General features: G+C 47.8%; 2 protein-coding genes, 1 long non-coding RNA gene and 1 other non-coding gene across 12 annotated transcripts in view; 3 read left to right on the top strand and 1 right to left on the bottom strand.

Moving 5' to 3' along the window:
• The window catches only part of SIRT4 (sirtuin 4), a 33611-nt gene extending 18530 nt beyond the window's left edge, over nucleotides 1–15081 (bottom strand). The window contains exon 1 of one of the 2 annotated variants that reach the window (XM_044775766.2): nucleotides 15026–15081. In XM_044775766.2, coding sequence (XP_044631701.1) covers nucleotides 15026–15057 — 32 coding nt within the window. In that variant the 5' untranslated portion in view covers nucleotides 15058–15081. Of the gene's footprint in view, nucleotides 1–221; nucleotides 348–15025 lie in introns of those variants that run through there. The other variant, XM_070516185.1, reaches the window with a different exon arrangement.
• LOC123288478 (U4 spliceosomal RNA) lies at nucleotides 546–686 on the top strand. The gene has a single exon (XR_006532178.1). It is a non-coding gene; the product is annotated as a U4 spliceosomal RNA (small nuclear RNA).
• On the top strand, nucleotides 9871–12356 carry LOC123288041 (uncharacterized). 2 transcript variants are annotated; one of them, XR_011505379.1, is made up of 3 exons: nucleotides 9871–9998; nucleotides 10467–10661; nucleotides 12222–12356. It is a non-coding gene; the product is annotated as an uncharacterized lncRNA (long non-coding RNA). The 2 variants fall into 2 exon arrangements; XR_011505378.1 differs by having other exon boundaries at nucleotides 12158–12356.
• Nucleotides 14201–15328, top strand: part of PXN (paxillin) — a 46500-nt gene continuing 45372 nt past the window's right edge. For 2 of the 7 annotated variants that reach the window (XM_070516175.1, XM_070516174.1), the window contains exon 1: nucleotides 14206–14386. In XM_070516175.1, coding sequence (XP_070372276.1) covers nucleotides 14374–14386 — 13 coding nt within the window. In that variant the 5' untranslated portion in view covers nucleotides 14206–14373. Of the gene's footprint in view, nucleotides 14387–15163; nucleotides 15304–15328 lie in introns of those variants that run through there. The other 5 variants (XM_070516178.1, XM_044775760.2, XM_070516183.1 and 2 more) reach the window with 5 other exon arrangements.

Genomic DNA, 15328 nt, shown 5'->3' with positions numbered 1-15328 from the left:
TTTGGTTACAGCTGTTGATCGATTCCAGCAACTCAGCTTAGATAAGCAAGTCAAGTTTCCTTTTTTTTTTTGTTCTCGTGGGCGTATTTTCTTATGTTCACAGTGCGTTTTCTCTATTTTGTCTTCGCCACGCTAATGTTTGAAGTTTTAACTACTCACAAAATGCCCACCCTAGCCCCTGCCTGCCCAGTTTCTGCAGCCTCAGCCCCAGCGACTCTTACCTCTTCTGCTCACCCGGGGTTTCCACGCCTTCCCGCGACTCAGTGTTTCTCGCTCAAAATTGGAGTCAATATGGTTGTCTCTGTGACGTCATGGTGATTTGCATAAGGTTCCCCAGCATCCTCAGCGGATGTACACTTGTTTCCAAAACCTGAATGTTTGACACTAGATGATCCAACAACAAGAAGCCTCTCACGCAGACGGGCCTCAAATCTGACTCCGCGACGGGGAACGCGTCATATCCAAGATCTGGCTGGCAGTCGCTCACCCTCATTGTAAGGCTATTGTCATCCGTAGGGGAGCGGTGTGGCTGCGGTTTTCTCTTTAGCTTTGCGCAGTGGCAGTATCGTAGCCAATGAGGTTTATCCGAGGCGCGATTATTGCTAATTGAAAACTTTTCCCAATACCCCGCCGTGACGACTTGAAATATAGTCGGCACTGGCAATTTTTGACAGTCTCTACGGAGACTGAATCTTTATGAAGTTCAATGAAAGCGGTTAAGAGTTAAGACGTGCTTGTTCTTGTGTTCTGTTTCGGTAGTGTTTGTCTTCGCTTTTGTTCGGTTCGCCTATGTTGGGTACTGTCTTAGATTTTGGCGGGGCATGTGTGACACTTGCCCTTGTTATAGGAGTGCGTGCTTTCTTTATGTCTAGAGGTGTACCTGGAGGCCTCTCACTGCGGAGTGCGTGCGTTTGGTTGTAGTAGTATTTTCTATCAAAAAGCTCACAGCTATCGAATGAGTCCATCTCCGTCCCGGCGGAAGTAGACAACCCCATCCAGAGCGTTACAAATTCGCAGCATCTCGTCCAAATTCTTCCTTACAACCAGGAGGGAAGTGGACGCAGTAAATTTGCTCAGGTCCCATTGTGGAATCCCGGGCAGAGCTGGGCTTGGCACCAAGGCCCCTCACCCCTAGTGGTGCGCTGGTGCCCACTACACTGGCTGCCTCCAGTCTTGTCCTGTTAGGAAGGCCAGGGATGTCCCCGCACAAAAGCCTTCCTACCCCTGGGCATGGCCGATCCAGCTGGACCTACTTAGGCTACCAACCATCTAACACTCCTGTGGCCTGTAAGCAAGAGGATGTGGTTACTAAGGGTGAAGGTGGCAGGATGGCATCTATTGGTTCAAAGCAGCACTGGGGAAAATTGCCCCAGGGGTAAAGTAGACCCAGTCCCTACTTCAGGGAGCTCACAGCCTTGAGACACACCACAAATAAGTAAACAAACAGATAAACCAGATAATTACAGATTGCTTCAGTGCCATGAAGAAACAGGAAGATGTGATAGAGCCACTCAGGAGACCAGTCAAGTTCCAAGAACAAGTACTGAGCACTTACTGTGTGCAAAGTACTTAACATGCTTCCTTTCATTTAATTTTCACAGAAACTTATCTCCCCATTCCTTTTTTTTTTTTTTTTTACAAACAGCTTTATTGAGGTATAATTGGCATTCAATAAACTGCATTTTTTTTTTTGAGGAAGATTAGCCCTGAGCTAACTACTGCCAATCCTCCTCTTTTTGCTGAGGAAGACTGGCCCTGAGCTAACATCCATGCCATCTTCCTCTACTTTATATGTGGGATGCCTTGCCAAGCGGTGCCATGTCCAAACCCGGAATCCAAACCGGTGAACCCCTGGCCGCCCAAGTGGAACGTGTGCACTTAACTGCTGTGCCACTGGGCTGGGCCCTAAACTACACATATTTAAAGCATACAATTTGATAAGTTTTGAAACATGTACACCCATGAAACCATTACTGCAATCCAGATAGTGAACACACCCATAACTCCCAAAAGTTTCCTGTTGTTCCTTTGTAATCCACCTGTCCCTCTCATCGCCTCCCCCCACCTTCTGTCACTATAGAAGTTTGCATTTTCTAGAGTTTTGTGTGATGGAACCATATGATATGTGATTTTTTGAGACTGACTTTTTTTCACTAAGCTAATGTCCTTGAGATCCATTCAGGTTGGTGCATAGATCAATAGTCCATCCTTTTTTCTTGCTGAGTAGTATTCCATTGCATGGAAGTACCAGAGTTTGTTCAACCATTCACCCCTTGAAGGACATTTGGGTTGTTTCCAGCATTTTGCTATCATGAATAAAGCTGCTAAGAACATTCCTGTACAAGTTTTTATGTAAGCGTAAGTTTTTAATTCTCTGGGCCATACGGTAAATTGCATGTTTAGTTTTGTAAGAAATTGCCAGATTATTTTCCAGAGTGGCTGGACTATTTTACATTCCATCTGCAGTCTTTTTAAATCTAGACAAGTCTCCCTGTCTTTCTTATTTGCTTCACAACACTGATTTTTTGAAGAGTCCAAGATAGTGATTTTTTTTTTCCTGGTGAGGAAGATTGGCCCTGAGCTAACATCTGTGTCAATCATGCTCTATTTTGTATGTGGGACACTGCCACAGCATGGTTTGATGAGCAGTGTGTAGGTCTGTTCCTGGGATCTGAACTCGCAGACCCCTGGCCACCGAAGCAGAGCGAGCGAGCTTAACCACTATGCCACCAGGCCAGCCCCAAAGATAGTTATCTTGTAGAAGTCCCACGTGATGATTTATCTGATTGTGTCCCCCATGGTGTTCCTCTGTCCCTTGAATTTCCTGTAACCAAGACCTCAAAGCTTGATTAGATCAAGAGAACTTCAGAGGTGGTGCTGTGAACTCTGTACTGCACCTTCCACTATGAGTGATGCTGAGTGTAAGCACCTGGGTAAGGTAGTAACTGCTCTCTCTCTACTGTAAAAGTACATTTTTCTGTATGTAATCAGCAATCTGTGGAAGGAATGAACAATCCCTGACATAGCAACTGTTTGATGCTAAAAGCCGTTTGCTTTCCACACCACTCCCCTAAACCACTTCCTGATCAGTCTTCAGAATATGGCTGAGATAAATTAACACCAGTTCTTCTCTGGAACCCAGGGTGGGTTTCCCGGAACCAGGGAATACCCTGTGTTCAGGACCCGTAGTCCTAGGAAGTTAAAAACAGTCCCCTGACAAGCGAATGTATCAGAACCAGGCACACGTGATGGAAGGAAGGGTCAGTGCTAACTGCTCAAAGGGGCGTGTGGAGCCTCTTGTTGATTATGGGAACTGCAAGAGGAGTCAGTGTGTGCGGCCCAGAGGCTGAAATTTCAAGGAGCTATAAGTATCCTTGATAGCGTGGTCTGAAAATGCGCTCCAGCCGTTTCTTTCCTCCTTAGCTGGTTGCTGAGATGGCTAATCTGGGTGTCAAACAGACCTGGAAGCCATAGAAGATGGATACTCCCTCCCATGGCAAATTTTGTATTGATCAGAAAGTCAGATGATGCTCTGGCAAACACTGCCCCGGGTGATGTGTGTGTGATTTTCTTAGAATTTGTAATAGCAAGTAAGTAAAATAATGATTCACTTGTAAGCAGACACAAGAAAGAAAAGCATGAAAAAATCACCAAAAAGATCAACAAATAGCTTAAGAAAAGCAAGACAATATTAAACAAAAAGTAAAATTTATGGAACATACATGCAATATTTTTTCTCTCAGTTCTACTAGAATCTTCCTTTGGCTGGGTAGTTTGAGTTACACTTTTTTTTTTCCCTGAGGAAGATTCTCCCTGAGCTAACATCTGTGCCAATCTTCCTCTTTTTTGGATGTGGGATGCCTACACAGCATGGCTGAGGAGTGGAGTATGTCTGTGTCTGGGATCCAAACCTGCGAACTCCACCGCCAAAGCAGAGCATGGAACTTTAACCACTTGGCCACAGGGCTGGACTTTTTTTTTAATTGAAGTAAAATTCATATAACATAAAATTAACCATTTTAAAGTAGATTCATGGGCTGGCCTGGTGGCGCAGCGGTTAAGTGTGCAAGTTCCGCTTCGGTGGCCTGGGGTTCGCCGGTTCAGATCCTGGGTGTGGACATGACACTGCTTGTCAAACCATGCTGTGGCAGGCGTCCCACATATAAAGCAGAGGAAGATGGGCATGGATGTTAGCTCAGGGCCAGTCTTCCTCAGCAAAAAGAGGAGGATTGGCAGCAGCTGGCTCAGGGCTAATCTTCCTCAAAAAAAAAAAGTGGATTCATGCAATTTTTACCTATTATTGTTTTCTGTTTCACAACCTAATTTTTTCCTGGTTACAAAATTACCACGTTTGTATATAACATCCAAATGTTATGTGTATGAAACCAACTCCCACTGTAATCCCACCTCCACTGCTAAAGGAGATCGCCACAGGCAGATGCACTGTTCCTCCAAATTATTCTATTCATATGTCAAAATAATTATTAACAAACATTGGATTAGACTCTGCACACAGTTCTACTACTTCTTTTTTCTTTCTGCTAAACAATATATCATGGATGTATTTTCCGTGTCAGTGCATAGCTACCCTTGTCCGGTATGGATATATCCTACTACCCCCTACGGGTGGACATGTAGGTTGTTTCTAGTTTTTCCCGATTATAAGCAATGCTATGATGAACATCTTTGGATGTGTGTCTTTTTTTTTTTTTTTTTTAGGAAGATTAGTCCTGAGCTTACATTTGCCGCCAATCCTCCTCTTTTTGTTCAGGAAGACTGGCCCTGAGCTAACAGCTGTGCCCATCTTCCTCTACTTATATGTGGGATGCCTGCCACAGCATGGCTTGACAAGCGGTGCATAGGTCCGCACCGGGGATCTGAACCGGCAAACCCCAGGCCTCCGAAGCAGAATGTGCGAACTTAGCCGCTGCGCCAGAGGGCCGGCCCCTGGATGTGCATCTTTGCCTTCGCACGGGGTATTTCTAGGGGAATTTTGCCTACTCGTGGGCTATTTCTAGGGACATTTCTATAGGTGCGATTGCCTGTGTGAAGGATGTGCATATTTTGAATGTTAGAGGTGGCTGAAGTTGGCTCCCCCAAGGCTGTACCTGTGTATTTGCCCACAAAGCCTCGTAGGAGAGCATCTGGAGAATGTTTGACAGAGATGTTTGGACGTGCTCTGCAGCTTTCACAGGACTCTCCCGGGGTAGGGAGGGGACGAAGGAGGAGGGTGGATTTCATATCCAGTTCCAACACTTGTTTGTTTTCCAGCTCCTTTCCAGACAGAGAGCAGGGAGAAGGGGCTGGGTTGGGTGAGGTAATGCTGACCCTCTGCCCCTCCACCATGTATGGAAATATCTTTGGAAACATCAGCCCCTTATGGAGCCAACCCCCACCCCAGCCTCCCACCCTGTCTCTGGAGCCAGCCTGGACCCACTGGCTCCAGTGGATGGAAATGCTGGATCTGAGGACTATCTCATCAGGGAAAGGGTCTAACAGCCCCCGAACAATCTTCTCAGTGTTCATGTCACCGCAGATGTCTGCAAGAATCACTGGCTTCTGTAGGTTAAAAATATCCCATGCCCGAGGGCTCTCAGTGTCTGTCTCAGAAAAGAGCTGGCTCACAGAGCACCATCACTGGGGAAATTAACTAAGGCCAATCGATTTTTTTCCCCTGAAGCTTTGAAACCAGACTTTCTGGGTTCAAATCCTTGCTGCACTATTCACTAGCTGCGTGACCCTAGGCCACTGGCTTAATGTCTCTGCGCCTCACTTTCCCTGGCTGTAAAAGGAGTGTCAGGATTACATCTATCTCAGAGGCCAGTGGCTCTTCACCTTGGCTGCTCACAAAATCGCCTGGGGAGCTTTTAAAAATCCTGATGTGGAGGCTGCATTCCAGGCCAATTCAATCAGAATTTCTGAGCGTTAGTTCTGGGCAAAATATATATATATTTTAAAGCTTCTTAGGTGATTCTGATGTGCCACCAAGGATGAGACCCACTGCCATGGAAATTTCATGGATATTAAATGAGATAATATAGGGAAAGGGCTTTCAATGGCGCCTGACACAGAGTTAAATGTTTTGGTTGGGGTTTTGGGACCAATTATCCAAGGCTGAGTGGTAATCAGGGAAGGCTTCCTGGAGGATGGGTTGGCTGAGCTGTGAACTGAAGGAAAGGTGTTAACCAGGAGAAAGAGGGCAGGACACATTTCAGCTGGGTTAACAGCTCCTGCAGGGGTTTGGAGCCAGGAGGTTGTGGCTTCTTGGAGGAATCAAAAGTCATTCCCTGCGACTGGAGCTGAGAAGGGAGAAAGTGGCAAGAGTTTGGGAGAAGACATATGGCACTGGGTCCTCTCCTGAGGTCAGAGGTCATGGAGAATCACTGGCTTTATTCTGATGTCATGAAGGTTTTCAGTAGGACGGTGAGTGACCCAGATGGTGCTCTCCCCCCAAATTCAGAGGCAGCAGGGCCTTCTCAGGCACTGTGTCCAAGCCAGCTGGGGACCTTGAACTTGCCAAGGGACCGTGACACAACCCCCCACGCTCCCCTTCAAGAGCCAGCACATGGACTCTGGAGTCAGACAGTCCTGAATTTGAATCCTGACTTTGCCACTTCATACCTGGGTGGCCTTGGGCAGGTGACTTTATTTATGAGCCTCAGTTTCCTGGTCTGTAAAATAGTCATAAAACCTCCATTGGATCTTTGCAAGGATTAAATGAGGTAATAATGTAAAAACACTTAACATGGCGCTACCCACACATTAAACAATAAATGTTCTCTAGTATATAGAATAATGACGATTTGGGGGAACATTTATTATTTAATGTGAGAGAAGCGCCATTAGAGAATTATTAGAATAGTAATTATTCATGATAATTATTAACATTATTAATAATATTCATGACCTTGTTTCTGCAACCCTTTGGTGGCTGGATAAATTCCCAAATCTGTCCTTTTTCCTCTAGCCTGAAAGTCCCACTTGGGTTCTCCCATGATAATTAGATGCACAATTCCTCAGCCTTTTTCTTGCATTTTTGTTGTTGTTGTTGAAACCACATCACAACCTTGGGAGGTGTATGTTTTATTATCCAGAATTTATGGTTAAGGCAGCTGAGGCTCAGAGTGGTTAAACACTTGCCCAAAACACCCAGCTAAGTATCAGACCTGCAGAGCCTCATGCCCATTGTACTGATGAGAAAACCGAGGCTCAGAAAGATGAGGATCGTGCCCAAGGCTGCACAGTTGACAGGTGGCAGAGCCGGGATTTGAACTCTTGTCTGTCTTGGGACTCCTGGACCTTAAGGGTTTCTCCAAAGAGGGCTGAAGTGCTTGCTGGGACCCACTCTCTGAGCCACCTGGCTCACCCGTACGATAAGTAGAGGAGGCTGGAAACTTTCAGTCTTCCTGCCCCTATTCTGGGGCTCTTGGCGTACTTTCTGAATACCCGCCCTTCCTTCTGGAATGCCCTTCCCACCGCCTCCCATTCTCCCAAAATCAGGTCAAGTTAGCTCTTTTCCAGGAAACATTTTACAAGCCTCATTTGAAGCACTCTTAAGCGGTTGATTCCCCTTCACGTTAATGTCAGTTGTGTGATTTTTACAATGTAGCTGTATTTTAAAATATTAATTCATTTTGGGAATAGGTAAAATTGTATATGGGGTTCAAAATTCAAAAGATTCAAAGGGTATTTAGTGAAATCTTCCCACTCCTGCCCCCTAGCCGCCCATTCCCCCTGCCCCCCACTCCTCAACACTAGTGTTTTCGTATTCCAGAGCTGTGCCAGCATGTGTAAGCATCTCATAAACAAACATATTGTTTCCTACTTTTTTCCACAAATGATACACATGTTACATACACTGTCCAGTTGTATTTTTTTAGATCTTGGAGACTGTTTCATATCAGTACATAATAGGCTTCCTCAATCTCTTCTGTGGCTCCACGGTTTTCCATTGTAGGACTGAATGTAATTTATTTAACCAATCCCCTATTGATGGATATTTGGGTTGCTAAAAACAGCACTGCAACTAAGAACACTGTACGTGGGTCTTTACTGTCAGTCCAGGGAAACTGCGCGAATGGCCCGTGATAAAGGAGACAGGCTTGGGCTGGGTACTGGGATGCTGGGGTTCTCGTCCTGATCCTGCAACGAACTCTACAGCCCCGTCAACTTCTCTTTGTACCTCGGTGACCCCAGCCTTTTATTCTTTCAAATAATATTTACTGAACACCCACCGTTCTAGACAGTGACGGGCACAGTCCCTTTTCTCATAGTGTTGCCATTTTAATTGGAGAAGGAGAGACAAATAATAAACAGGTAAACAAATTGACACAGAACATAATGTCAGAAGGGAAAAGTAAATAAAATAAACCAGGATAAAGGGACAGGGTCTGATGGGGGTTGGGGACACTTTAGATAAAATGTCCAGGACACACAGAACTGATGCACGAACTGAGACTTCAATTATGAGCAGGAACAGCCAGGCCAAGATCTGGGAAGAACATTCCAGAAAGGGGCTCACAGCTGCCAACACTCCAAAGTCAGAACTAGCTTTCTGTGCTCAAGGGACATAATAGAGGCCAGTGTGGCTGGAGTGTGAGGAACCAGGGGAGACTGGAAGAAGATGAGAGCTGAGGTGTGGCCTTGGACACCCTTTGAGGAGTTTGGATTCTATTCCAAGTGCAACAGGAAACCACTGGAATGCTTAAGCAGGGGAATGATGATGAGACAACGTACATTTTTTAAACATTACTTTGTGACCCAGCCCTTCCACTCCTAGGTATTTATCTAAGAGAAATGAAAACATGTCCACAAAAAGACTTCTATATGAATGTTCATAGCAGCTTTACTCACAGCGGCCAAAACTGGAGAAATAACCCAAATATCCGTCAACAGGACAATAGAGAAACAAACGGTGGTACATCCATACAATGGAGTGCGACTCAGCAATAAAAAGAGCAAAGTCTTGATACACGCAAGACATGGACGTGTCTCATGAACACACTGAGCCAAAGAAGCCAGACCTCCCCACATCCTGTGGAAAAAAAAGAGAGATGGGGCCAGCCTGGTGGCATAGAGGTTGGGTTCGCATGCTCTGCTTCGGGGGCCTGGGGTTCACCAGTTCAGATCCTGGGTTCGGATCTATGCACTGCTCCTCAAGCCATGCTGTGGTAGGTGTCCCACATATAAAGTAGAGGAAGATGGGCACAGATGTTAGCTCAGGGCCAGTCTTCCTCAGCAAAAAGAGGAGGATTGGCGGCGGATGTTAGCTCAGGGCTAATCTTCCCTGCCCCCTCAAAAAAAGAGAGAGCGAACACATACTGTATGACTCCATTTATATAGATGCATTGTAGAAAATGCAAACTACTCTATAGTGACAGAAAGCAAATCAGCGGTTACCTGGGGCCAGCAGTGGGCAGGCGATCAAATGCAAAGGGCACGAAGGAGTGATGGAAAGTTCTGTGTCTTGATTGACGAGGTGGATACATGGATGTGTATAAATGGGTGCATTTTACTGGGTACAGATTATACCTCAATTAAGTTGATTTTTTTTTTAAAGACATTGGCTTCTGGGTGGAAAACAAACCCTAGGGGCCCACTTTGGAGGTTAGTGTCGTAATCCCAGGTGGTGGCGTGGCTGCCACGAGGGAGATGACAGCGGAGGTGGAAATAGGGGAGGGACGCAGGCTATGACAGCGAGGACACGGAGGACTCATGGATGACTTCCATGTGTGCGTATTGTCAACACGTGGGGCCCTTAACGGACGTGAGGGAGAGTGAGGGCGGGGAGCTTCCGAGGGAAATCCGGCTCCCTCCACAGAAGGGCTAGATAATCTCTTGAGATCCCTTCTGACCCTCCGATTCTTTGTGTACAAGCCCTGCCTCCCTGGGAGGTGTGGAACGTCGGTCATGGAGAAGAATCGGCAGCGTTCTCGCCTTATGGATGAGCAAGCTGGGGCTTCTCGAAGTTCATTCACTTTCCCGGAATCCTGCCACTGGTAACTGAGGAAAGCTGGGATTCCAGCTCAGCTCTCACTTTCTGTTACACTGTTTGTTTTTTTTCTGAGTGCACTTTTGCTCCAGCTTAACTTCTTCAACTACACCATGCTCTCGGGGAGTGACCATTCACCAGGCAGTGTCTCAAACTCCAGTCATAATTTTTGCTGTAACTGAGAACCCACTGTGTTATGACTTACTAAATATTTTTCTGCAAATGACCCACTTTTTTTTTCTTACTTAGCCTCATCCTGAACTATCATATTGGTTTTATGTGCTAATTAGATGTTTTTCTATTATACATAAATACGTAACCATTAAAATAAGAAAGCTTTGTCCCCGTGTCATTGACGCATCTCTCATTCCACTGGTGGCACTTGTACCAGTTTTGGGGGGAATCTTTATGGGGTCACCCTAAAAGATTGTGTGCAAGTCAGTGCTCATGAAATCTTTATTATATATTTACCTAGATACACCTCTTACGGACAGCACTTTGTCAACACCCAGCAAAAGGACTAACAACAGTGCACTTAACCTCTGATACAGCACTTCCGCTTCTAGGAATTGATCTTCAGGAAATAATTAAGGATGTGTTCCAAGAGTTAGCTACACGGTTGTTCTTCTCAGCATTGCTCATTATAGTGAAAACTTGGAAATAGCTAAAGGTAACCAGGGAACTGGCTAAGTAAATGCTGGCACAGTTATACGATAGAATGCTATTTCGCCCAAAGAAATGATGTTTTAGAAGACTATCGAACGCCACAAAAAGATGTCCTCAAAATGGTGTTAAGTGGGGAAAAAAAAATCAAGTTTCAAAGTGGTGTGCAGACATACAAAAATACATATTTAAACATTTTATATTTACATAAAGATACACGTGTGTGAAAGAATGGTCTAGAAAATATTCAGTTGGTCATTAATTTTTTTGGAATATGGACAATTCTAATTTTCATCTCTTAGTGTACCTGTTTTTTTCTAAATTTCTTTCTAGAATGAGCAACTGTTGTACAGAAAATTTCCACGTCTATATTGTAAGCTCTGAAATTTACTCTTCTAGGGGCTGCCCTGTGGCCTGATGGTTAAGTTCAGCGCACTCCACTTTGGTTCCTGGGGCAGACCTACACCACTAGACAGGGGCCATGCTGTAGCGGTGACCCACATACAAAATAGAGGAAGATTGGCACAGATGTTAGCTCAAGGTGAATTTTCCTCAGCTAAAAAAAAGAAAAAAGAAAAAAAGAAATTTACTGTTCTAAATATTTTTTTCCTTAACCTTCTCCTTCTTCCCATTAGTGCAGTGCTAAGCTTAATTCATTAAGTGAGTACTTAATAAACGTTATTCACACAGCCTATTTTTATTGAGCACCTACTGTGTGCTGTGCCCCATGCCAGGCACTGGGGTAGAGCAGACATGGTCACTACAGACAGACATGGTCCCTGCAGACAGACACGGTCCCTGCCTTCGTGGAGGGGAGTGTCTATTAGGAGATGACGGACACAAATAATGAGTGCGTAAGAACTGGGGTTCTTTTTTCCTGCTTTTTTTCTCCCCAAATCCCCTCTGTATATAGTTGTGTATTTTTTTAGTTGTGGGTCCTTCTAGTTGTGGCATGTGAGGTGCTGCCTCAGCATGGCCTGATGAGTGGTGCCATGTCTGTGCCCAGGACGCGCCGGCAAAAGCCTGGGCCGCCGAAGTGGAGCTCGAGAACTTAACCACTTGGCCATGAGGCAGGCCCCAGAATTGTTTAATTATAACTATGAGGAGTGCTTCCAGGGTGCTAAAAAAAGATCTTAATAACATGGGTCCCGCAGGTCAGGGAATGGTTTTTTGAGGAAATGGCTTTTAGGTTGAAATCCCCAAAAATAATGATGCCAGCTAACATTTAGAGCTGTGCTGTCCAATGTGGTAGCCGCTAGCTACGCGTGGCTATTGAGCATGTGAAACGCAGCTAATCAAACTGAGATATGCTGAAGGCGTAAAATACACATTGGATTTCGAAGATTTCGTATGAAAAAAAAGTTAGATATCTCTGATTTTTCATGTTGATTAAAAGTTGAAATGATAACATTTAAGATATCTTGGATTAAATACATTTTTTTTTGAGGAGGAGGATTGGCCCTGAGCTAACTACTGCCAATACTCCTCTTTTTGCTGAGGAAGACTGGCCCTGAGCTAACATCTGTGCCCATCTTCCTCTACTTTATACGTGGGACGCCTACCACAGCAACGGCTTGCCAAGCGGTGCCATGTCTGCAACTGGGATCCGAACTGGTGAACCCCGGGCCGACGGGAAGTGCAACGTGTGAACTTAACCGCTGTACCACTGGGCCGGCCCCTAAATAAAATGTTTTAAGATTAATTTTATTTTTATTATTATTTTTTTTTACATTTTCTAAAGTGGCCATTAAAAAATTTTAAATTACACAGGAAGGATGACTATGGCCTGTTTGCTCGCCTGCCTGCCCTTTTGGCCGGTAAACCCCAAGAAGGCAGGCACCACATCAGTCTTATTCATCACTGTATCTCCAACCTCAGCACAGCTCCCGGTCCAGAGCAAGCACTGTTAAATATCTCATCATTGAGTGACTTAATGAGGGATCTGACTACCTTATCTTCTGTTTTTTCCATTAAACTGTGAACTTTCTGAGGAACGGGACTATGATTTGCTTTCTTCCAAGTGTCAGGCAAAATGCCTGCCAGTCATTCAGCAAATATATATTGAGCACCTCCCATGTGCCACACACATAGTAAGTATGGACATGGGGTGAGCAGAAATGCACATGGTTCCTGCCCTCACATACTTTTAGTCTGATAAGGAGACATTTGTTAAACAATCCCATCACTAAATGTAAACGGCAGCAGCAGCGGTGAGAAGTACCTACAGCACAGAGGTCCACGAGAGGTTGGAAGGGGATGAAATAGAGCGACTGCCTAGCTGGGGAGCAGTCTTGGCTCTTAAATTTTGGTATAGGAAGATGCAGCAGCCACAGAAGTGAGCTGCTTGGTTCCACCTTCAAAACAGAGCTTGTCATCCAGCTCCAGGAATGACAGCTTCCAGATCAAGCTTTCAGGGGAAGGCCACACGCTTCCTGGGCAGCCCCAGCCAACGGCTGAAGACTGGGGCCCGCAAGCTTCTGCCCAATGAGGACTCCTCTAAGAATTTTTGCTCAGGGGCTCCCAGTTGGGTTGGCCTATCTTTGTCAGTTCTGACGCCCTCCTTGCTCAATCTTGCTTCTTCCCTTTTCTCTTTCACAGGCGTTACCTCCAACACTTTCCGAACATCTGCTTCCTGGAGGACCTGACCTGACACACAGGGTCTTGGGGGCTGGATTCCCGCGGGAAGGAGAGCTTGACGTTGTGTTTACAGAACACTTTTCTATAAAATCGACAGACCACCATTGCCCTTTCCCAAGTGTGAGGAGGGGCTGATAGTAATAACTGTGAGAGTTAATTTAGATAGTAGCTATATACTACCTGGCACTCAATAAAGGCAGCTGTTGCTATCTCCTGATTTCCGAGTGTGGGAGCAGAGCCGCTCTGGGGTCTGGGATGGCAATGGGGTATTTCAGGAAACTGTGCCCACTTCGCTGTAGTTTTTCCTTTAATGTCTAAGGTGGGGTTCTCTTTGCTCCATGCAGAGTTTTGGAAAAGTCTCCCTCTAGGGAGGGCGGACGAATGGAAGATTAAAGGATATATAACCTCGAAAGAATTGAATCTGGCCCCACAGTCTGGCCTGCAGGCCGCACTGCCATGGGTGCAAAAGGCAATCCCAGGAAAGCTCCTTCAAAGGCTCCTGGCCTTGCCTGGACTCATTTAGGGTTCTTCTGGGAGGTGACCTACTAGGAGACAGACAGGCCGACAAATCTGACTCTCCAGTGGATAGACATGGGATGAGTGAGTGACCGATGGATGGACAGGCACAGGTCAGACTGGGAGAAGTCAAGACAGGCGGATGGAGCCGTCAGCCAGACGGTCAGGCATGTGACTTTGAGACAGACAGAAAGACTGACGGCAGCGCCTTTAAAGCCTGGGAGCCTCCCACCGGCCGGCTGGGCCGCGAGGGGGCGCCGCCGCCCCGCCCAGTGTCCCCCACCGTCCGGGCTGGGCGCGCGCTCGCGGGCCGGCGGCGGGGGCGGGGCCGGCGTGCGCACGGGGTGGGGCCAGCAGGCTCGCGGGGGCGACCGCGGGCGGGGCGCGCGCCCGTGGGCCGGCGGCGGGGGCGGGGCGCGCGGCGGGCGCGGGCGCGCGCGTTAGCGGCGGCGCGTTCCGTTCTGGGCCGAGGCTCGCGGCGGAAAAGTTGCGGGACGGAGAGGAGCGGCCCCGGGACGGGCAGCGAGCGCGACGCCGAGCCGGTTCCCGGCGCCCGTGGCCCCGCCATGGACGACCTGGGTGAGTGAGCGGGAGGCCGAGGGAGGAAGCCCGAGGGGCGCGCGGCCCCGGCCCGGGCGGGCGCGAGCGAGCGGCGGGGGCGGCGGGATCCCACCCGCGGCGGCCCGCGTCTCGGCTCCGGTCCCTGCCCGCCGGGGCTCCGCGGAGCCGGTATCCAGGGCTGGGCCCGAGTCCCGGGCCAGGCCGGCTCCGCCGCCGTCCTCACAGCCGCCACCCCCCGCCTCGGGGACGGCCCCACCTCCGGACCCTGGACTCGGGGACCCACCCCCATCTCCCAGACCAGCCCCAGCGAGCAGCTTGCAGCTCAGGGACGTGCCCCGTCCGCCTCGAGGATGGGACCCCTACTGCCTGGACCAGATCACCTCCTAGCAATGGGACCCTGAGTTCACAGACCGCTCCCCCACCCCCACCTCACAGATCGATCGCCCAACTCGGGGAGCAGCTGCCTGAGCCCATGGACTGGTCCCTCATTTCTAGGACCTGCTCCCGCTCCCGCCCCCACTTCACAGTCTGGTACCCCCACTTCAGGGATAGCCCCTCTGAGCCCACCCCTTTCATTTCCCAAGTCAGATTCACAACTTGATGAGGCTCTGATGACCACACCCCCACAAAGACAAGTTTCCCATGTGTCCCACTCACCCCCCACTTCGCGTCTGGCCGCTCTGTTTCATGGACCGGTCACTCCGTTTCACTGACCGCCCTCTGCACTCTGTGGACCAGCTCCTCCCCTTTCATATCGCAGACCAGCCTAGTCCTGGGAGAGTAAGACATGATTCTCCCCCCACTTCCAGACTCTGGGGAAATGCCAGGGGAATGAGGAGGGAAGTGGGCCCCAAGGTATGGGGATCTCTGAACCTGTCCTGGCTGGCAGAGTGCCCCCAGCCCCCTAATATCAGATCGTGCTGGAAGCCACACAGGTAAAGAGGACAGGATGCCCGGAAC

The sequence above is a fragment of the Equus asinus genome, chromosome 8 (genome assembly GCF_041296235.1).
Source record: "Equus asinus isolate D_3611 breed Donkey chromosome 8, EquAss-T2T_v2, whole genome shotgun sequence".
NCBI lineage: Eukaryota > Metazoa > Chordata > Mammalia > Perissodactyla > Equidae > Equus > Equus asinus.
Note: the sequence above shows the minus strand (reverse complement) of the source record. Positions and strands in the feature narration are given on the sequence as shown.